This window comes from Callospermophilus lateralis, chromosome 13, assembly GCF_048772815.1.
Source record: "Callospermophilus lateralis isolate mCalLat2 chromosome 13, mCalLat2.hap1, whole genome shotgun sequence".
In the NCBI taxonomy this organism is placed as follows: Eukaryota; Metazoa; Chordata; class Mammalia; order Rodentia; family Sciuridae; genus Callospermophilus; species Callospermophilus lateralis.
The window spans coordinates 60,788,345-60,811,783 of NC_135317.1; the positions used below are offsets into that span (position 1 = coordinate 60,788,345).

The 23,439-nt window shown below is 45.1% G+C and overlaps 1 protein-coding gene across 1 annotated transcript in view; it reads left to right on the plus strand.

Annotated features, from left to right (window-relative positions):
• Capn8 (calpain 8) overlaps positions 1–22,923 on the plus strand; it is a 92,368-nt gene extending 69,445 nt beyond the window's left edge. The window contains exons 11-21 of the mRNA XM_076873063.1: positions 2,433–2,444; positions 5,452–5,663; positions 6,174–6,210; positions 10,943–11,011; positions 13,197–13,254; positions 14,761–14,825; positions 18,985–19,053; positions 19,462–19,540; positions 20,110–20,226; positions 21,198–21,256; positions 22,808–22,923. Of these exons, the coding sequence (XP_076729178.1) occupies positions 2,433–2,444; positions 5,452–5,663; positions 6,174–6,210; positions 10,943–11,011; positions 13,197–13,254; positions 14,761–14,825; positions 18,985–19,053; positions 19,462–19,540; positions 20,110–20,226; positions 21,198–21,256; positions 22,808–22,831 (801 nt within the window). The 3' untranslated portion in view covers positions 22,832–22,923. The remainder of the gene's footprint in view (positions 1–2,432; positions 2,445–5,451; positions 5,664–6,173; positions 6,211–10,942; positions 11,012–13,196; positions 13,255–14,760; positions 14,826–18,984; positions 19,054–19,461; positions 19,541–20,109; positions 20,227–21,197; positions 21,257–22,807) is intronic.
• The last annotated feature ends 516 nt before the right edge of the window (positions 22,924–23,439 follow it).

Genomic DNA, 23,439 nt, shown 5'->3' on the forward strand with positions numbered 1-23,439 from the left:
GAGCCTCAAAAGATTCCCTAGATTTCAAAGGTGCAGCAGGGAGAACATTCTAGCCTGAGGGAATACCATGTGCATCTCAACAGCTTGAAAGTCAGGGTTCTGGAGAGAGAAGAGTAAGCAGACATGGCTGCAGGGTGAGCTAGCTACTCAGAGATAGTGCTTCCAATTCTCCATCCGTTGAGTCTACCTTACATAGTCATTCGTTTCATGATAGCATTGTGTGATATAGCATTTGCATTCATAAATAATACATTAAGCATGCCAGTTCTTCAGGCATCACATTATAGCTGCTTATGAAATACTCTCATGTGTGTGATCCATGGTCTTTCTTCTTATAAGAGGCACATAATTTAAGGCCTGACATTTGTGAACAGAAGCAGTTTTAAAATTAGATTGAGAGAATGAATGTAGGGAGTAGCCATGGCTATAGGGAGCAGCTGGGGTTGCAGGGAGCAGCTGGGATTGTAGAGTAGCTGGCGTTTTAGGGATGCCATACTCTTATCCATGTATCTTCCTTCTCTGGCCTTAACTGTGTGAAACTGGAATCCAGTTTGAGGCTAAAAACCTGTCGCCTATTGAAAAGCAGCCAGGAATCCCTGAAGGCTAAAGAGCCCTGCTTGTCTGGTCTTTCCTCCTTTCATCTTCCTGCAGTGACAACAGCCTCCTGCCAGGCTGGCCTGTCATTTGCACTCAGGATCCTGCACTTCCTAGATAGCTGTCTCTTCCCATCCCTCCATGGGCAATGGCTAAGGCCTTCTCTTCTGTCTCGCTGCACTTGCCTGGCTCAGTTCCTGCCCAGTGACTCTTGGCGGGGTGGATTTGAAGCATATTGATAGCAGCTGCAGTGGTCGAGTTGTTATGAAAAGACTGCCAAATTGGTTAGGGAAGCCCCTGCTGGGGAGGGAAAAGCCCCTGCTTTCAGGCCTGGAGTGGAGAAGAGAGATTTCCATCGGGGGAGGGGCTCTGCTTTCCCAGACAGTCAGAGCCTCTGCATGGATGATTTGGGTTTAAACTCAAAATTAAAGGAGGAAACAGTGACCCCCAGACTGTTCCATGTCTGCTGCCAATGACAAATGGATGCCTGCTGGTCCCAATTTTCCCTCATTTTGTTGTTTCTCAGAGTTGTAGGCAGTTGCCCACTGACCTTAGCCACCAACAATGCCTGCCCTGCCCTTCTGGTCCAAATAGCCTGTGTGATAGAGAAGAAGGAGGGAAAAGGACACATGGGGACGGAAGTCTTCTTCTCTAGCCTAGCACATGGCAGGGCTTCCACTCTGGGTCTGAGACTCATCTCTTGTGGGAGTCAACATTTGCAGTTTGTAACTAAGACAGCCTAATTCTTAAGCTGGTAAGAAAGGAATTTATCACCTCATGACCAGACTGTGGGAAGGAGAGGGATGCTTGGGACAAGGGACTTGATTGCTACCAGGACTCTTTCTCTCCACACCTCCTGTTTACTGTTGGTGCTCTTTTCCCACACTAGATGTCTTTATCCTGTAATAAGGGAAGGGGCTCCTTTCCTCAGTTTCAGTGACAAAAATCCTAGAGAATTTTTTGATAGACCAAACTTGGGTCACATGCCTATTCTTGGACCACTTGTGATGACCAAGGGAAAGATAAATTATGGCTCAAGTTGAGTGAGATCCCTTTTCTGGCCAGGACCTTGATCTGGGAAGCCAGGTCTGTAGGTTTGTAAGAAGATGTCAGCTCTTATTTAAGCCTGAAGTTTTATTAACTCTTGAAGAACCTAGGATTTTTGTAGATTATACACAAGAAAATAAAATAGAAAAGTAGAACCCGCTCTCCACCCCTAGATTTCTAAGACTTAGTAGTTTCTGAATGGCCTTGAAATTGATTAAAAACTGTCCAGACTCAGAAATGCTAACTAGTTTCTCACTTAAGCAACAACTAAAGCTACCAAAATCTATCATCTACAAGATGTAGGGAGGAATGCAAAAGCACAAAAGGAGGACTTTGAGCTGTCCAGTAATCTGCTTTTTTTAAAAAAATATTTTTTTATTTGTTCTAATCAGTTATACATGACAGCAGAATGCTCTTAGTTTCATTGTGTACAAATGGAGCACAATTTTCCATTTCTCTGGTTGTACATGAAATAGAGTCACACCATTCATGCAATCATACATGTACCTAGGGTAATGATGTCCATCTCATTCCACCATCTTTCCTATCCCCTCCTTCCCCTTTTCCACTTATCAGAGAAAACATTTGGCCTTTGGTTTTTGGGGGGATTGGCTTACTTTGCTTAGCATGATATTCTCCAACTCCATCCATTTACCCACAAATGTCATAATTTTATTATCTTTTAATGCTAGTAATATTCCATTGTGTGTACATACCACAGTTTCTTTATCCATTCATCTATTGAAGGGCATCTAGGTTGAGGTAACCTGCTTTTATCTTCTGTCCTGTAGGTTCCCAAGGAGGTATGTGAGTACTGTACTGACAGGACATCCTTCCTTTGGTAAGAAAGAGCTTGACTGCCTTTGGGACAGGTACCCAGCACCATCTGCTTCCTATGAGGGAAGCCAGTTCTCCTGTGGACTCACTGATCCAGTGAGCTGGTAGCCCTCGTCGTGGATACCATTGGTAAAGATGAGCCCATTCCCACCTGTCAGGATTCCTGGGAAGGGAATGGAGGCGATCTTTGCCTCTGTGTGTCTGATGTTCTGGTCTAAACAAGATGATTTTAGTACAACTTATTTACCTGGACAACAGAAATAAATGCCCTGATTTCTGGTAAGAAAAGGAAGTACCAACTTTATCTTCTCAGTTCTCTGCTTTTCCTGTATCTCAGTAATTTCCAGCTGGGGTAGGGGGCCATGTTTTCAGTGTCACACTTCTATCCGGAATGTCCTCTGCCATCCCAGGTTCACCTGACTATCCCATCCACTCAGCTAGTTGAAGGCAGGAGCCTTAGGCAGCACTCCTGGGAGGAAACCTGCATAACTCATTGTGAGACACAGTCAGTGCAAAGTGAGGCCTTTACACATGCTAGTGATGGTCTCCTGGGTTATAACTGGAAGAGCCTTCAAGAGTCTCAATGCTCAGGCTACACCGCAGCTCAGCTGCATCAGAATCTCTAGGGTGGGGGTGGAGGATCCAGGCATCATAGATTTGTGAATGATCCATGTGATTCCAATGTACAGCCAAGGCTGAGACCCACTATTCCACTCTGGAGTCAGTTGCACTCACTATGTAGCAGTGTACCTGCCATGTTGCAGCCTTCCTCCTGCCTTTTCAGGTTCTCAGGCTTGTCCAGTGATGTAACATATACCAACAAGAAGAATATTCACAGACCCCAGGCCTATAAAGTGTTAGAGACTACTGGTCTACCCTGCCCTTAGATCACAAATGCATTTTATTATGGAGGAAACAGACAAGGGCTACTTTTAATTGCTACTTCAATTAAAACCAAACCTGAGTTAAATCAAGTTGATGGTGGTTCCCATCAGAAATGCCCCATTAATATGAGTGAGGGATCATATACATGCAGGCAGTGGAACTGTCCTCGATAGCACCTCATGGTTCCCTCAGTGTGACCCTGTGGATCTTGTGTTCTCCAAGTGTCAGTGAGTCTTTAGGTCAATGGTTATCAAACTTGAAGTTGCCTCAGAATCCCCTTCAGGGCTTGCTAAAGCACAGGTGGCTGAGCCTCACTCCAGTAGTTTCTGGTTTTGTAGGTGTCCAGCCCAGTAATTTGCATTGCCCCTAGGTTTCTTATACTGATTCTGGTCTGCGCCCACACTTTGAGAAGCACAATCAGTTAAACCTGCTGGATTCCTGTCCCTTTGCTCCTGAGTCAAGTTGAGAGAATATTTAAGGTCAGGGATGTTGTTGCCCTAACTTGTGGGGGGTTCCTGGTAGGAAGAGGGGACCCAGCTCTTGTGTTAGTGTCTCCAATTCCCACCCCAACTTCCCAAACAGGGCTTCTCTAAGCTGCTCCACCCTGGAACTCAGCTTCCCTCCTTCCCAGCTCAACCCAATTAGAGTTTGCTTCTCCATTTCCTTCTTCTTCTTTTTTTTTAAATTGGTGCATTATAATTAAATAAAATAGCAGGAATTGTTGTTTCCTATTTGTAAGTGCACACAACAGAACAATACAATTTGGCCAATTTCATTCCCCACTGCTTCCCTGTTTCAACATTACTTAGTATTTCATCTGAAGGGGCCCTCTCTCTCTCTCCCCTTGTTATCTTCATGGATGGCGAGAATAACATTTAACTAGGGCTGGGGATGTAGCTCAATGGTAGAGCACTTGCTTAAAATGCATGAGTTCCTGGGTTTCATTCCCACACTGGGGAAACACACACACACACACACACACACACACACACACACGTAACTCATGACACTTAGGCCTTAGCCATGACCTGTTGGCCATGCCCCCAGCATTCTTATGCCCAGAGTGTAAATATTTTCAGTAGGAATATCAAGCACTGTGACTTCTGGGTCAGCAGGGCCTGCCTGCGGAATCCCTGTGAAATCCTGGCCAGGGCAATGGGGACAGGTGGCTCTACTTTCCTCTCCTGTTTAGCAGACGAGTGGTTCAAGAAGTGACCACATTTGGACACAGCCCACTCCAGGGTGGGTATTCTAGATCCAGGTCACGCAGAAGTCTTAGCCCTTGCAGCTTATCAGCACTTGCCCTCTGTCACAGACATCATGATGAAGATTGATCATAAAGATGCAGTGCCATGGGAGGCTTAATTACAGCAATAACCACAGTGGCACCTGTGTTTTCGAAGCACTCTGCAGCCACTAATTAGCCTGTGCCACAAACCAATAGCCTCTTCCTTCCCCACAACAGATAAGGGTGTCATAGGGAGTATCTTCCCCTCTGGGAGAAGGCCCTGAAGAGGCCAGGAGGGACCCCAAATTGGGCTGGCTGTGGCTGCCTCCTCTGCCTGCCTCCTTCAGAGCTGCCTCTTTGGGCCCCAGCCTGACCACCTCAGTCACCTTGCTGAGTAATTTCCCCAGGTAGCCAAGAGTGAGAGGCCCGTCTGGCAGCTTGTGTTTAAGGACCAAGCTCAAAGCTCACTCTCCAGTCTTGGGTCTGTACTGGGAAGGTCACTGTCACATCTACAGGGATAACTGCAGAGTAAGAGTCTATTGGAATTAGGAGGAAACTACCCAGATAGCACACACCAGAGGTCCTGGGCTCAACCTTTCAATTTGGGGAGGTTCAGAGAGAAAAGGTCCGGCCTCTCTCAAGCAGTCAAATCAATGCCTCCAACAGGGCCTGGCACCAAGAAGATGCTCCAAATACATTTGATGATTGATACACAGTGAGATCATGACAGAATGCAAGGCTTTCTGATTCTCGAGAGTGGTGTTAAAAATCAATGATCCCTAAATCAGCACTATAAAACCCAGCTCTTAGCTCTCATCTTCAGGATTTAGAAAGAAATTGATTCTGCCTATTGCTTACAGCTGGAAAGTCACACAGATATACACCTGGGCCGGGACTTCTTCCTGGGTCACCAGCCCTCCACTCGCTCCAGCACCTATGTCAACCTGCGGGAGGTGTCTGGCCGAGCTCGGCTGCCCCCTGGGGAGTACCTGGTGGTGCCGTCCACATTTGAGCCCTTCAAGGACGGCGACTTCTGCTTGAGGGTGTTCTCCGAGAAGAAGGCCAAGGCTCTGTGAGTCTCCTTTCGCTCCGAGGTGGGGCCTAAGGTTGCCTGAGTGCCAGGCCAGCCAAGGGAAATGGCCGCACCCAAGTGCAGGGGCCACAGGTACATGGTACATACATGCACATAGGGCTGTGGTTTCTTGCTGGCTCATCTCCGTAAGGTCATTTCAACAGGGATTCACGTAACCAGGTTCCCAAGGAAGGAGAAGAGTGATAACTGGGGTAAGGTAATGGAAAAACTCCCCAGAAATCACCAGGCTAGATCCTCTAGAATCCATTAAAGAGAATACTTAACTTGAAGCTCTTGTCTCTGATGAAAAATTCAGGGAGGGGTGAGGGTTGGGCAGCAAAGGGGAGGGATTCTGGTTGAAGATTCAGTTTATGCAGTTATTAGTAGGAATTGCAGGTCTCAGGTGGTCAGTCAGTTCCTCAGAAGGGCCAAAAACTTCCTGTAAGAACCTAGTTATTAGCTGAGCTTTTAACTTTCTCATATTTTTTTTTTCTTTTCTTTGTGTTTCAGGGAAATTGGAAATGTTGTGGCTGGAAATCCACATGAGGTATGCAGTCTCTTATTATTCTAAGTTTTGACATATTGTATAGCAGTAGTTGGGAGTTTCTTGTTGATTTAACAGAGTTTTTTACATATTAAGGATGGCAACTTCTTATTCATCAAGTCCACAATATTTTTCCAGGTGCTGGCTCTTCCTGAGAAGATGAGATAGAAATAGCACTGGAACGCAGGCTTTGTAATGCATCCCCACTCCCTAAGGGACAGGTCTTAGCATCTGCCACATTCAGTCAGAGAGCTCACTGTGTGCTTGAGTGTTCTGTGCAGGATAAAGAAGTCAATGGGAGAAATAGATAGAGTCCCCTGTTCTTGGATTGATCTCCAGGGTTCTGGAGGACAAATGGTGGAAGCATATGAAAAAGATGAAGGGAAGCGCACACCTTCTCTAAGCTTGCATGTGTGTAGGGTTGGGGCAGCAAAGGGGAGGGATTTAGGGGTGCTGGTTTAGCACTTACCCTGGGAAGGTCCCATGGAGGAGGTAAGTTCAGATCCACCTTTGGAGGAAGAAGTATATGTGGTTTGCAGTGTGGGTTCAACAAACTCCTCCCTTTATCCCTCACGGTGTCTTCAATTTCCTGTCCTTTTTCTCAGATGTATGTGGCATTACCATGCTGCTGCTCTGTGAGGGTCACCCTGTGCAGGCACTGGTGCAGGGCCCAGGGGTGGGGCAGGACTATCTATATGGGGGCGTGAGCCCAGCTTCCACCCACCCCCCAACCTACCCAAATGGACTGAGGTGTCTCTGGCTGCAGATACCACATAAAGTAATCTTCACCCTAGGGGCTGAGCTGCTGTCCTTGGCTGAATGGAGGTGGGGCCCGGCATATTTTATTACTGGACATATATCAAATTTGTAAGGTTGTATTTCTGAAGATGCATGAGAAAATGACAAATAAGGACCCATCTTGCCCTGGGGGTTTTTGTTGGGAGTCTATCAGATAGAAAAGCACACCCCCGCTGTCTGTCCTTTCCTACTCGGGTTAGTCTGCTCTGATGTGATTACTCCTCTGAGTCCTGGAGCCCAGTACTGCAACCCACTGTCAGTAGTGCCTCAAGTCGGCTGCAATGCCTGGCCCCAGAGGTCCTTCCTGTGCTGTGGCTCCTAGTGGCCTAGCCAGACAGAATTCTTCCTCCCACTCCCACCTCCCCCAGTTGCAGATGCCAGTTCAGCCTCCTTGCTGCCCTCAGGGGGCTGATCATTCTCAGTGGCATCTCTTACTGTCAGACCCAGGCATGTTAGAAGAGTCAGTTCTCCAGTGTGGAGTAGGGATCTTAGTCTTTTTGTTTGTTTGTTTCTGCTAAATCAGCTTCAAACCGACTCTAAGCCTCCCTTGGACGAGGCTGGCAGAAGTTCAATCCTGTTGATTACTCCCCATCTTTATTTCCCATGGTCTTGAGGTTTTCTGAAGACTCAAAGCAACACCTCTTCTGGTCATGGATGCAGATTGGTCAGCCTATGGCCAGCTCTTAGCTTCCTGCATAGATTACAGCTTTTGGGTTTCTGCACTTGGCTTGTGGCTTGATGAAGTAGGATCCCCCAGGCAGGGACCAGCCTTCTGGGGTCCCCAGAGCTTGGCTATGGAGCCATACAAAGGTCCCTAGTATTCCAAGACCTTGTGGACTTCCAATGTATCCTTGATATCATAGAAACTCTGCTTTTTCTCTCTGGGGGCAGCTTCCCCTGATACACGCATGCTACACTACATACACACATACACACACCACATATACACATCACAATGCGTACTACATAAACACACCACAAATACATACACACCATACACAAAACATGCATACATACCCACACATATATACACCACACACACAGCACATATATACCACACAGGTGCACATACACATAGCACACACATACTGCATACCCCAACACCTGCCCCCTACACCTAGCATACACAAACTGGGCATATAAATTACATACATATACTATATACATGCTATGCAAATATACATACACATATCATACCCCTCACATGCATACCCCCACATACATTCACACACAAACATATCAAATACACATACAAACACCACATGTATACACATACCACACATACACACACAGTATATGGATACATGTACACACATAATACAGTGATACTGTGTTCAGGGAACTCAGGACTTTACAAGAGACAGAAAGAGTTATTGCCTTCCAGAACTTCTCTTCCTCCCTCCAGAAACCTCTAAGTCATGGACAGTTGGATGCTCAAAGGGCCTGAGAGCCTGCTTAGAATGTGCAAAGGGGAAAAAATTGAGGGTGAACCAACAAAAGATTGGAACTTAGATGTGTTACATTGAGCAGGGCTGTAAAGATGTCACTGACAGGTGACATAATAACAAGAAACTAGTTCCTTGAGTTTGCCATATCACTTTATCATTTGCAAAGGTTTTTTTTTTTTTTGCATATATTATTCTATGAGGACAGCAGCTAATTCCATGATAATAAATTCCTTGAGAACAATGCATCAGTGCATTCAGACACAGATATGGACAGTTCCCAACTTGTGCCAGGTGTTGAGTGAGTCCTTTTTGAATGAATGAACAAACTTAAGTTCTGTATTTACCATCATAATGAACACATAGTCCTCATTCCCAGTGTCCCAAAGTTCCACTGTGTCCAATGTTCCCCCTAGTGGCCAAGTGCCTGTTCTGTGCCAGTAGGTGCTCATATCCATTCCCTGGTTTTAGTAAAACATTTTCCCAGAATAATAGACTTTTATTTCATGTCTAGAATTTATAGACTTCTCACTAGGTTCTGGTGTTCCACATTACATGAACAATGTAACCTTGGCTTTTTTCCTCCTGCAAAACTACTTTAAAATCATATGTATGAGGTAGAAGTATTTATCAATTTTTCCTTCTAAAAATATATATGTGTGTTTTTGGACTTCCTCATCTTATTATTATTTAATATTTATTTTTAAGTTTTAGGTGGACACAATATCTTTATTTTACATTTATTCAGTGCTGAGGATGGAACCCAGTGCCTCATGCATGCTAGGCGAGTGCTTTATCACTGAGCTACAACCCCAACCCCTTCCTCATCTTATTGGTAATGGTAGGCATTAACATCCTCCCGTGATGAGTGAGGAAACAGCCCTGAGAGCTGAGGATGGGATGCAGAGAGCAATAAGATGCCAGAGACAAGAAAGGTCATTGCTTTCCAGAACCTCTCTTTTCTTCCCCTATAAGTCTCCAAGTCACACTTCCCTCATTTATTCAGAAATCTCTGGTTATCATCTAGATGTTGGTGGAGAAGTGTGTAGCTGGAGTTTGAATCCTGGTTCCATCATTTACTGGTTGTGTGATCTGGTCCTCTTACTTAACTCTTTATGTTAAAAAATTTCTCTATCTGTGAAGTGTGAGTAGTAATGAGACCCCCTCACAGTATAGCCATGAGTGTTAAGTGAAATAATTCATATAAAGTACCTCATGGTAGCAAGTATTCAACAAAAGTAATTTTGATTCCTACTGTTGTTACTTATATTAGTGTAGAACATTCAGGCTGTATTGGGCCTTTTATATTATCTTATTGATGGTTTTGGAAGACATTGACCTGGCCCTCTGAAAGCTCTTCCAACCCTCTGGGAAGCTGTGACTTTTCTGTCTAGTGGTGACAGTTGGAGGATTGTTTAATTTTGGATGGAGCCCATTATCATATCAGAAAGTCTCTGGTCAAAGGCATTCATATAATGGTTTGTGATTTCCAAAGGACTTTGACATACATTAGTGCTTATTTGATTTTCAAAATGACCCCATGAAACAGCTCAAGTTAATTTAATATTAGAGTTGAGGAAATGGATATTCAGAGCCCTGACATGGGATCCAGTAAGTGGCCAATGTGCTATTTCAGCCCTGGTCTTCTGGCTTTTAGTTCTGCTGTATCTAATTAGGCTGTGTTCTCAACCACTTTTTAATCATATTTGTATTAGTCAGCTTTTTGTCACTGTGACAAATATCCAGGAAAAACAATAGAGAGGCCAGAGACAAATTCCTTTCCAGGGCACACTCCCAGTGATCTGTTTCCTCTAACCATGCCCCACCACCTGTAGTTTCCATCACCTCCCAATAGTCCATTCAGCTGTCAATGAATTAATCCACTGATGGAAACAGAGCCCTCAGGATCCCAATCACTTCCCAAAGGCCCCACCTCTGGACACTGACTGCTACACTGGGACCAACCACTCCACATGTGAGTCTTTGGGAGGGGACCATTCTAGATCCAAATCATAACAGATTGTTCTTTGAGAATCTGATAAAAACTAGAAAAATACATATAAATATGACCCAAAATTTTCATGTCATTTATGGAGCTCACAGGTCCCTATGAAGGTCATCAGTGATAGGATCCTGTGTCCACAGACCTAGACTGAGATTCCTCAATGTCAGGGTTTTGGTGTTCTCTGAACCGCTTTCCAGGTTGAAATCAGGAAGTGTGTGTGTGTGTGTGTGTGTGGGCAGGGGGGGGTCACTTCCCACATGACTCAGAGAGGATCCCCTGGGCTGGGGCAGGGCATCCTTGCTGGATCTTAAGCCCTCTCAGGTAGGGACCTCAGATGGCTCTCTTGTTCATTCCCACTTAACCCAAAACCTGACACAGGATTGACGCACAATAGATACTAATGGATGAATGAATGAATTGCAAATCTTTGTCTTTCATTTTTCTCCTGTGATTCCTATCTTGACTTTGCAACTGTCCTTCCTCTTAGCCACATCCCAGTGAGGTGGATCAAGAAGACAAGCAGATCCAGAGCCTGTTTGAGGAATTTGCAGGGAAGGTGAGTGGAAGGCAGATGCAACTTCCCAGATGGTCAGGAACACTACACGCTCAGGAATGCTCTGGTCAAGTTTGTCTTTATTCCCTTGGGTCTGAAGGAGCACAGAAAATGAAGCCATGTTCTCTGGGTGCCCAGCTTCTGTGCCTGTCCCCTCATCCTCTCAGAGGACAGGGGGCCCTTCCTACACTGCTGGGGGAGAGTAATCATTGTCTTAAGGTCATTTTTCTCCCTGCGTTGGCTGACTTGAGAAAACAGAAAAGCGGAACTTCTAGATTCTGTTGTTATTTGGCCTGGTCAGATGGGGGCTTCTGACTAGAGAGTCAGAGCAGCAAAATCTCTCTAAATTGATACCCTTTGGAGGTGGGATTGCCCAGCCTAGGCAGGAGGCAGCTCAGTTAAGCTAGCCTGGGCTTGGAGGCACAGCTAAGCCCACTGGCCCAAGAGACCAGCAGTGCTCAGCCTGCAGAACCCAAGCTTGGACAGGGTGCGAACGTAATAAGGGGGTGCTTGAAGCAGAGATAGAGCTGCCCCGATTCTTCCTCTCTGTACTGCAGGCTGAGGTTTGTTTTGGTCATTAGAGCTTACCCAGAACTCAAAGTGCCCCAGGTGGCCCCATAAAGAGTGGCTGACCCTGTTCTTTGGAGCATAATAAACTGCCCTCAGGAAAGGAAAGGCAGTGCTCTCCATCCCCTGGAAAAGCTCTGGAAGACTTTTTAGACTTCAGGCTGGAATGGAAGCTAAGCACAGAAGCATGTGTCTATAGTCCCAGCTACTGGGGAGGTTGAGGCAGGAGGATCGATTGAGCCCCAGAGTTAAGACTAGCCTGGGCAACATATCAAGACCCTATCTAAAAAAGAGTAATAACAATAAAAATGATGCAATGGAAGAAAATGCATCAGAAATCTTTGCAGAAAAGAAAACCTGCCAACAGTTCTTTTACATTGCCATTGGAGAAAAATCCTTGCCAAAAGTCAGTTCATGTTTTAGATGCTCAGGACAATGTTTTTACTAACAAAAGCTTACCAAGGGGCCATATTTTATTTAGAACATCCAGAATGATAGAAAAGTTCATATATGTAGAGTTCTTCCTACACCTATCTTTCTTCTTTCTTCTGCTGAGGAGGGTGGCAATGACCACTCTCCCCATTCTGCTGGTGACATGACAGGCACAGGGAGTTAAGGAGCTGGTTGAGGGCATCAAGCCTCAAGAGATTCAGGGCCAAGGTTCAAATGTAGACTCTCAACATTCCATTTCTTCCCTGACAGGCAAATGAGGGCTGTATTCTGGCCTGGAGGCTTCTCAGAAGGACCTCAGGTGTTATTATTGGGACTGATCATCCTGTGCCCCAGTGAGGCCAGCTGTCCTCACAGGAAATACTGCCTTGTGTGGCTCTGGTTTCTCTTTATCCAGTGCCAAGACCTGGCTGGGGAGGAGAGCAAGTAGCTGTGCCAAGGACACAGGATAAGGAGCGAGGTTCAGATTGGATCCCAGCTCTCGGTTCAGTGCCTCTTCATCATCCTGTCTTCCATTGGAGGGTTAAGGCATGAATCTTCCCTCTGGCTCAGTGTTTATCAGAAGTATACAGGGTATATCCTGCTCCCCTAAATATCAAGTCCCAGTCTGAAATGGGCTTCTGCATGAAATAGCAATTCCCACAGGTGCAGTGGAACAAAGTGGCACTTTGGGATGAGACAATCCTAGCTCCACCACTTGGTAACTGTGAACCTCAAGCCATCATATCCCATGAAAATGGCAAATGACATCATGCATTTAGCAGTTTACAAAACCATGGCTCTTTAACTGTAACATGGAACACACTTGTGTTATGGATTTAAGTATATCCCATATCATATGTGGGGCGCATCTGAGCTGGCTCCTGTTATTGCTACTTGTCACACTTTGTTTTCTGTTTAGGCAAGCCCCATGCAAGGCAGCAAGAGCCTCGGAGGCAGGCAGCCTTCTGCTGCGGTGGGCACCAAGCTCACAGTGTTAGCACACAATCCTGCTGGGCTGTTGGGGACCCCAGAGGAAAAGGAGAATTTGAGTTTTTAAAGCTGTCTATGCTTTTAAGATCACAAGGCTGGTGGGATGGGTGTCTGACCATGGAAAAAGCTCTGAATTAATTTAGCATCTTTAAGTAGCTTGGCAGGGCTGACATGATTTGCAATTGGTTGCTCTTTCTAGGATTCTGAGATCAGTGCCAATAAGCTCAAGACAGTTCTGAATGGGGTGTTTTCCAAACGTAAGTTCCTCCCTGGGGCCTCTCAGAAAGTCTGTGGGCACCTAAGAAAGATGCTGGGGTGGGATTGAGGGAGGTGGCAGGCAGAAGTTAGCCAGGATCACTGTAAGGGGTACTTTGGCCTCTGACTCCACAGGTCCAGCAAGATGGGAGCCATAAGGCAGGAGAGATCAGTGAGGAGGAGGCACTGGGTGGGCGTGAGGGAGGTGCTGGAGATCAGCTAGACCTTGCACAATGGATCAATAACCTGTGATGTCAAATGCAATCATTTGCTGATTCCTGGGAGTCTGGGCTGCAATTGACTTATGTGACACTGTCTCACACATTTAATATGGTTGTACCATGAGACATGGCAGATTAAGGACCTTCTTCTGTAGCCATCTGGGGAGGCAGGGTCGAAGGGATGATTCTGACTGTCCTAGCCTGTACTAGGTTCCCCATCTTCAAGCTTCAGCAAGTCTTGGGGGCTGCCCCAGAGTTCATTCAGTTACACCAGGAGGAGAAGTTCATGTCTCCCCTGGAAACCTCAGCACCATGGGAGTTAGTATGGAGCCCCCTTCTCTTCTGGTCCAGGGATGGGCCTGGTTAAGTCTTCCAGTTGGTGGAGTAAAGGCTGTCTTTCACCCTGAATGAGAATACAGGAAACAGGGGCTTCCTGGAGATGGACATATGGCTGAGCAGCTCCCCAGGTCTCTGAGCCCAGGCCCTGGCTCAGGATGGCTCTTCATCCTCTGCTCCTCTCTTGCTGCTGCTATTGTTGAGAAGAGTGGAGAGGAGAGGAGAAGGCTGCAGGGTCTTTGACACCTGCCCTGACTCCCAGGTGTGAGGAAGGTTATGTTAGAGGCCAGGGATGAATAGCAGTGCTCAATTGAGTGACTGTAGATTGTAATTAAAAATTTAGGCGGTGGAGCCCCAACTCTGCCCTCTACTGGTGGTGTGACCTTGAGCAAACTCTATAACCTGGCTGGGCCTCCGTTTTCTTATCTATAGAGTGGGGACAATGATGGCATCTACCAAATCAGGTGGTTTGGAAGAGTAGATGTATAGTGATTAGAACAATATCTTGCTAGTGAAAAGTTGGCTGTTTTATTTAGAATTTATATACCAATCTCTGGGTTAACACTTCACTTACATCATCTCATTAATGCTCACCAGTTCTTGGGGGCAAGTATTGGCATTAACAATATCAATATCATTCTCATCTGATGGAGAAGGAAACTAAGCTTTCAGATATTAATCTGTCCAATCCATGCTGATGAGCAGCAAATTCGGGGTTCAGAGATTGAACTCTGATTCTGGTGCTTGTCTGTATGTCTGTATGTGATCCAGGAGGTTTGGGGGGTATCTGCCCATGAGCCCATCTCAATGTTCTCACTTTTTTTGTGGAGACCCACATTCAGCTCCATAGTCTGGCTGGTGTCTTTGGTGGTCTCCTACTGTGGAGGTTATTTATTTCCCTTATCTTCAAACAATCCTCATTCTCACCCTCTTTTCTATTTCAATCTTTAGGAACAGACATTAAATTCAATGGATTCAACATCAATACTTGCAGGGAAATGATCAGTCTGTTGGATGTATCCTTTATATGTCACATTATTTTTACTGTTTTTTAAAGATTCCTCCACCTTTTCCAGTAGGAAAGGAGGGCAGAATAGAAAAGGGGGAAAATGAGAAGGGAAACATGCATATATTGAGCATGTATTAGGAATTGTGGTTGAGTTTCAAAGAAAAAGGTATCATTTCATGAATATTCCTCAATAAACTTGAGATTACCTCTGCTTTCCAGGTTAACAAAAAAAAAAAAAAAAAAAAAAAAGAGGCAGGCAGTGTTTAAATGGCTTGTCTAAAATCATGCAATTTAAAGATAGCAAATGGGTGGTATTTGCCCCTCCTCCACCACCCACATTGGGAACTGCAGTGTTCCTCCTTCGGTCCCACCATCCATCCACTGCCCATTATGAGGAAGACTTTTTTCAGAAACTTCGCATGGTCTTTGGACTTTCTCTACCAATACTATACAATCATCACACAAGATATTTTCTGTCTGATCTAATTTAACACTCTCTTCCTGTCAAGGAATGGTTTTAATCTTTTCCAGCTGCTATAACAGAATATCATAAACTGGATGGTTTATAAACACTAGGAATGCCTGGTACAGTGGCGCATGCCTGTAATCCCAGTGGCTCTGGAGACTGAGGCAGGAGGATCATGAGTTCACAGCCAGCCTCAGCAAAAGTGAGGTGCTAAGCAACTCAGTGAGACCTTGTCTATAAATAAAATACAAAATAGGGTTGGGGATGTGGCTCAGTAGTCAAGTGCCCCTGAGTTCAATCCCAGGTATCCACCTTCCACCAAAACAAAACAAAACACTAGAAATTTATTTATTAAATTCTGGAGGCTAGAAAGTCCAGGATCAAGGCATGGCAGATTTTTGTGTTTGGTGAGGAACTGTTTCCTGGTTCATGACTATAACTTCACAAGGGGGAAGGAATGAGTTTTCTGGGGTCCCTTCTATAAGGACACTAATTTTGGTTGTGAAGGCTCCACTCTCATGACCTAATTTCGTCCAAAGGCCCTACCACCTAATTATCTCATCCTGGGATCAGCTTTCAACATATGAATTTTGGGGGGATAAAACACCCAGTCTATAGCAAGTGGGTAGGAACTTTAGGGAGGGATGGAGAAGGCTAAGGCTAAGCATGGATGGTCCAACATCATTTCATCATTTCAAGTTTTGCCTTGGGCAGCTCCAGGTTACCATTCTCCACAATGCTGGCGATAAAGAAGCTTTAGAGCTTTGGGAGGTTGTCCTCAGTTCTTAGGGTCTCATCCATCCTGAGATCTGATGCCCTTTTCTGCAGGATTCTTCACTAATAATGGAGTGGGACAGGAGGACTGATTTTCCTTTGTGTAGCTTTCATGCAGTGCATCATGAGCAGCAGAGTTCATGTGCTGCTGGGTTATCAGTGATGGAGAGATGGTGCTATTTAGTGGTCCCAGAATGGCAGAAGACTGTTCCCTGTACAGTGCTGGAGCTGTTCAGCCCTGTGTCCTTCCAGTAGTTTATGGACCATGGAGAACTGTTAAGGGTTGATCTATTCTACTGCAAATAGTTCCTTAGTTTCTGAATCTTTCTCATAAAACCTTGCCTGTGGACTTCAATTCGAATCCTAGAGTTACTATGTAGCTAACCCCTTATTGTCCCAGTGGTATTTGTATCTCTCACAGTTCCAAGAGGACTGTGATTCTGTCACTCTTTAGGAGTTTTTCTTCCACAGATTAGATAGTACAGGGCAGTGGTTCTGAATCATGGTGTGCAACAGAACCAGCCATGTAGATTAAAAAAAAAAAAAGAACAGCTTAGTTAATGTATAATTCATGTTCCATATAATGTAGCCACTTAAAGTGTCCAGTTCAATGGTTTTTGGTAAATTCAGAGTTGTACAACTGTATTAGTCAGGATTCTCTAGAGGAACAGAATCAACAGGAAGTATAATTATGAAAAAAGGGATTTATTAGGTTGGCTTACATGACTAGAAGTTGCATAGTCCACAATGGCAGTCTGCAGGCTGGAGAGCTGGGACAACCAGTAGCTGCACAGTCCAAGAGGTTGAAGCCCCAGAACAAGAGGAATCAATGATATCACCCTAGTCTGAGACCTAAGCCTTCTGGTGAATCACTGTCAGAGTCCGCTTTGGAAGAGTGAAGAAGAGAAAGTCTGATATCCTCAGATGATCACAGCAGCCATCAAAGCCCCGTTCAAGAAGAATGGAGCTTGCATCTGCTGCTGCTTCCTTGTTCTTCCAACCTTTATTCCATCCAAGCCATCATCCTATTGGTCAATGCTGCCCACGCTTAGGGAGGGTCTACATTTCAATTGGCTATCCCACATGCCAATCAGTCCTAGACCCTCATGAACACCTCCATAATCATCTTAATCCTTGACATCTCTTAATCCAATCAAGTTGATATAATTCAAATTAACCATTACAACAACCATCACCACAATTCAAAACATGCTTATTGCTTCGAAAAGAAACCCTGTACTCATGTTAGAACTCACTCCTCATCTTCTCCCATTCCTAGGCCACCACTAATCTATTGGCTCTATAAATTTGCCTGTTGTGGACATTTATGTAAATGGAGTCATAGAATATGTGGTCCTTTGTGATTGGCTCCTTTCATTAGCATGATGTTTCAAGTCCTATAGCATATATTAGTACTTCATTATCCATAGAGATTTGAAAATACAGTTGCCTGAGTTTCAGTCCTGGAGATCCTGCCTAGAGGTCTGGTCTCTATAAGCAATTTCCTCTGGAATTTAGAACTACTGGTTTTCTGGCACAAGGACTTTGGAACAGACAAAAGTCCAGATTCTGGCTCCACTGCTTGTTAGATGTATAAATTTGGGTAAGTTGCTAAATGCTCTGAACCTCAGTCTCCCCCAACCTGGAAAAATGGGATAATAATATCTACTTTGTGTGGCTATCATAAAGATGAAATGAGATGTAAGTACATGAAGTGCCTAGACACAGGGTTTTAACTTCCTGTGATACAATACTCTCCTCAGATATGTTGTTTGTATTATTAGTAAGCCTTTGAAGGCTGTGGTCAACATTCAGTGTTGATCATAGATAAAAGAACATAGACTTTCTTAAAGGGTGTGTGTTCGTCAGCTGTCCATTACTGTAACAAAATACCTGAAATGATCAATTTATAAAAAGGAAAGGTTTATTTTGGCTCACAGCTTTTGAGGCCCAGTCCATAATTTATTTGCCCTATTACTTTGGGACTGTGGTAAGGCAGCACATTATGGTGTGCGTATGAGGTGGAGCAGAACAACTTACTTCATGGAAGCCAAGGTGGAAGAGAGAGAGAAAGAAAGCTGGAGTCCCAATACCCCTTCAAGGTCATGCTTCCAATGACCTAGAGTCTCCCACTAGGCCCGCTTCTAATGGTTCTACCACCTCCAATGACACCAAGCTGGAGACCAAGGCTTTAACACACAGTAGGAGGACATTCCAGATCCAATCTATAGCAGTGAGTTTTACAAGAATTTCCGCTGGCTAAGGAAGTGATCAGTGGTCTGTTTTAGAATTTGAATATAGTGCTATAACATGCTGGTGTTTATTCATTTTGTTGTGGTAAAAAAAAGATAGACTTTCAAAGAGGCTAAACTTCACAAGGTTAAGTCCAGTTCAGAACTGAGTTCCATAGGGTAGCACAGCATTCAGGGTTCACTGGTGGACAAAACCCAAGTTGGACACAGAAGAGTAGGCATGGCTCCCCACCTGCTTTAGTTATGCAGTGGCTGGTGAGGAGACTGTTTGATTGAGAATCAGGGTCCGGGCCTCCTGATGGTTTTTCTGATGATAACATTTTTCTGATAACATGTTGACATTCCAACAAACTGTCATTTGAATGACCAGTCACAGAAATTTAAATCTGGAAGTGAATTTGCAGATCTCGGAGCTCCGTCGATACTAATTAGTGATATTGTTAGGAGGTCTTCAGGGTGGTGATTTATGCTCTTTATTCCTACCTCTGTGTCTGGCTTCAGAGAAGGGCCTTGGTGGGTGCCTGGCTTTTTAATCTGCCTTTGAATCTGTTTCCCACCATCACTCTGTTGGAAGGTTCACAGAGCTTATGACTGTCATGCACACTCACAAGAGAAAGAAATCCTTAGGGCATTTAGGTTTGGGGCTCAACCATGTTGGCCTTTAACATGTTTAGAGCCATGGGACGGGCACCTTGGGACCGGTGGAATTCAAGATGCTGTGGCTGAAGATCCACAAGTATCTGGTAACTCTTCTCTCCCTCGTGGGCAGCCTCTGGGCCTTGGCCCCTTTCCTCTATTTTAACCCTCCATGGCATTCATTCCTGGTCTATTTTGGACCCTAGTCGGACCAGACCTTTAGTCATGATCAAAACCACCCAAACCTGGACACATGGTTCAGGAAGGAACAAAGAAGCAATGAGAGATGCTAATGGCCAGCCCCTGCCCCGACAGTGTTATCCAGAGGGCGAGAGGGCTGGCACTGGCCTTCAGCCCAAGCTCTTCTCTTTGTTCTGGAACCTTCATGGGAGGAGTCAATGAGGTCTCTTCTTGAGCATGTCCCTCACCTTCTAAGGGAGCGGTAGAGTGGAGGGAGATGGTTATTGTGGGCCAGGGGCTGCTGTTCTCTATCTGGAGTTTCTGTCCTGCTTTAGGAGATCTATCGGGAAACAGATTATAACCACTTAGGGACCATGGATGCCCACGAGATGAGGACAGCACTCAAGAAAGCAGGTGAGGACGGTACCTGTAGAGAAGGTCTTAAGACCCAGAAGTGCCGAGTTTTAATATCATTCTCAGAACGGGTGACTGTTAATGGCACCAATCCCTGGGCCATCTTCTGTTGGAGCTCAGTGGGGCTACAGAGCTTTGTCAAGTACCCTTCCTGTTCAGGAAGGAGAGGATGCTGCTGGACTCTAGGTAGCATAGAGCTTCAGAATGTTCCAAGAACTGTGTGCTACTGGGGAGGTGACAGCCATTACAGAGAATGGGGCCCTGAAGGGACAGGGGGGGGCCCAGCCACACGGCGGTCCCTCACCTAGTTTCTGCTTTTGCCTGCTATGGCTGATGGGACCCTGACTCAGATGGGCTGAGGCTAGTATTGGACCAGGGAAGGGACTGATGAGGCTTATCTAAGAGAAGGTAGACTGGATGACAGGAGCCCCTGGGGGAGGCAGAGCCAGTTGGTTTGGCAATTTAGAGAGAATCATGAAGGGGCCCGTGTAATGTCAGCCCACTGAGTTTTCACTAGGGACAGTCCTGAATCCTCCACTACCTGTGACTCAGGTCTCCTCTGCCCTCAGGTTTCACCCTCAACAACCAAGTGCAGCAGACCATCGCCACGCGGTATGCGTGTAGCAAGCTTGGCATTGACTTTGATGGCTTCATTGCTTGTATGATCCGCCTGGAGTCCCTTTTCAGTGAGTCCTTCTCTCTTTCAAATATACAGGACTGCAGTACAGGGGCAGGACCAAACTTTGCCTTTGGGAGGCCAGCGGGTCTAAGAAATCACAGCCAGGGCTTCTATGACTGAGGCTCCCTTGGGGGAAGGGGAGTGGACACTAAAGGGGCTGAAGGTGGTCCTGTTGTCCAGGCCCAAGGGCAGAGATTGCCTTTCCTTGGAGATTTGAAAAGCTGTGATCTAGAATATTGAGCACCTACTATGTGCAGTCCCTAGGTCAAGGTGAATGAATCTCAGAAATGGTCCTTAGATGGCATTCAGGGTCTACACACATTTGCCCTTCCATGAGGGTCATATTGGGAGCCATCCAGGGAAGGGATGGCGTCCTCTCTGGAAAGTAGTAAGTGTTCTCCCGCCACCTTGGTCCTTGGGAGCCTGCTATTTTATAATCAATAAGAGGCCTCATCCAGAGAGGGAGTTTTCCTTTCACGGGGGTGGGCTGGGGAGGGTGGGAAGTGGTAAGTCTTAAGAAGAAATGATCAAGTAGTCAGAGACAGAGCTAAGGGACTTGGATACCCACCACTTCACCTCCTGTTAATATAATTACAAGTGTCTGAGACGAAGCTTTTGAGGGTAGAGATGTGAAAGGGACCATCTCTATTGATGACTAGGTTTGTCCGTTTGGGACATCTACTGTCAAAAAAGCTCATCCTGGTTACTAAGTCTAGATCTAACTTGAATATTTTTTTCTTTTTTGGTGATACTGGGGGTCTAACCCAGGGTCTCATGTATACTCGCCAAATGCTCTATCATTGATCTATACCTCTAGCCCTAGATGTAGCTTTTTGAGGTCCTTGGGGCTAAGTAAGAGCTGGAGGGGAGGGGGATGTAAGAGAAAGGGGATTTCCAAGTCTGGGCGGGTTGGACAGATGCAACATTCTGTTCCAAAGACCAGGAACAGGCTAATTTTATTCTTCTCTGGTATTTTAGAATTATTCAGGCTTTTGGACAAGGGCCAGAATGGAATTGTCCAGCTCTCTCTGGCTGAGGTAAATGATCTGGTTTGATGAACTAATTGCTGAGGGTGCAAATTCTTGGAAATTCTTGGGCGGTGTAGTGCTGGGTGGTGTTTGTTCCTACTGACCGTCTTATTTCCACATGAATACCATGCATGGGCTAGGCGAGCATGGGGGAAGGAATGTGTTTGTCTATCATGCAGTTTTTCAAACATTGTTATTTATTAGTATTATTATCTTAAAGATAAAGCAATGACTACTTTTCAAATCCTTTCAAAGATGCAAGCTCTTGTTAATTTGGATGGAATTGTGTGTAGTAGGAATAGTTTGAAGTCTCTGACTCTAGGGCCAGTTATCTCAGGTTGAAATACAGAAGGACATCAGAGACAAGAAATGAAGTTGCAACAAAGTAGAATGAAAATACAGAATAAATGAGTGGTTCTTTTTTTCTTTGCAATGTACAAGTTACATAATGCTTTATGCAGAAACCACCCTACTGCTGGCCAGTCAAGAGCTGTCGCCTCAGGCAGCAGAAGCCTTTAACTGGCCTGAGGGTGCAGCAGGAGGTGTTGACAGTCCTAAAGGTTCAGGTCAGTGGGGAGCATGAGCCCTGATCCTGCTTCTGAGGCAGTGAACCAGGTTATTTCTGACCCTGCCAAGTTGCCTGGCCCAACCACATTTCTTTCTTCTCTGAAATGAAAATGTTGTTGACCCCTTTTCTGACATCTAGGAAAGGCCCTCCTTCCAACATACCTGTAGATTTCTACAGATGTCCAAGCAATAATGCAGAACCTAAAATGAAGTATATATATATATATATATATATATATATATATATATATATATATATATATATATATAAAATACAGATGCATATACAGGAAAAATATAGATAACATATATAATAACATGTATACATATATAGAAATATAAGAAGTATAAGAAATAAGAAAAATTATGAGAAACACACACACACACACACACACACACACACACACACACACAGAGTTGTCCCTGGGTATCCACAGGGGCTTGGTTCCACATCCTTCCTCAGAAACCCAAATTCACAGATGCTCAAGTTCCATATTTAAAATGGCATAATATTTGCATATAACCTACGCATATCCTCCTGTATATTTTAAATCATTTCTAGATTATTTATAATACCTAGTAAAATGTTAATGCCATGTAAATAGTCGTTCTACTGTATTATTTAGGGAATAATGACAAGAAAAAAGTCTGTTCATGTTTAATACAAATGCAATTTTATTTGAATATTTTCAACCTGTGGTTGGTTGACTCCTCCAAGGCAGAACTTGGGGATGTGGAAGGACAACTGTACACACACACACACATATCTGGAAGTCCCTTTTGGGTCTAGAGCTTTTTCTAAGCCACATTTTTCCAGTGCTTTGGCTGAGGGGCTAGCTAGTGACTTAGCTAAGGGCTTCCTGTGATAGAGGAATACTCTCACTGGAGAGTGGGAACATGAACAGTCGTGCCTAGGTGGGGCTGGGAGACGTGGTGGTGGAAGGACACTTGCTCCCTGGAAGCCGTGAGCTCACCCTGTCTCTTCTTTTGCAGTGGCTGTGCTGTGTGCTGGTCTGACCCAGTGCTTCGGACACCGGTGACCCTCCCAGCCTCTCCACAAACCTCTTTGCCCCCACCTTCTTTACAATCTCATGAACATTTACCCTCAAGTGACACTCAAATTCATATTGTTCTAGCCTATCCTCATTCCTTGAGATGCTGGTCTTTCCTACCAGAGCATGCTGGGGGTCTCTGGGTCTCATTCAACAGCTTGGAGCCATGAGTTACTTAAGCTGACTCCAGAGCCCAGTGGGGGGGAAAGCAATCAATCAGTTAAAAGTTGTGTGCCAGGGTGGATTCTGCCTTTCTCTAGCGATATGAAGTGTGGACTGTATCTTGGGCTTTTCCCACTGTAGGAAAAAAGATGTTTTGGAAAATGACATGAACCAAATTACCAAAAGGTTGAACATGTGGATTAATTTCTGGAGAGAGCCCTGCTGAATATGGGGCTACTGTCAGGGGCCACCTTTAGGAAAGAGACCCAGCTCCAGTCCTGCCGGGGAAGGATGCAGGATGGGGTTCAGGGGAGACCAGAGCTTTCTTCCTTCCGTGCAGAGGTGTGGCTGTGCTGTGCTGAGAGGGATGTAGTATCTGACAAAGAGCTAGAGACAAATGCAGTTCAGGCT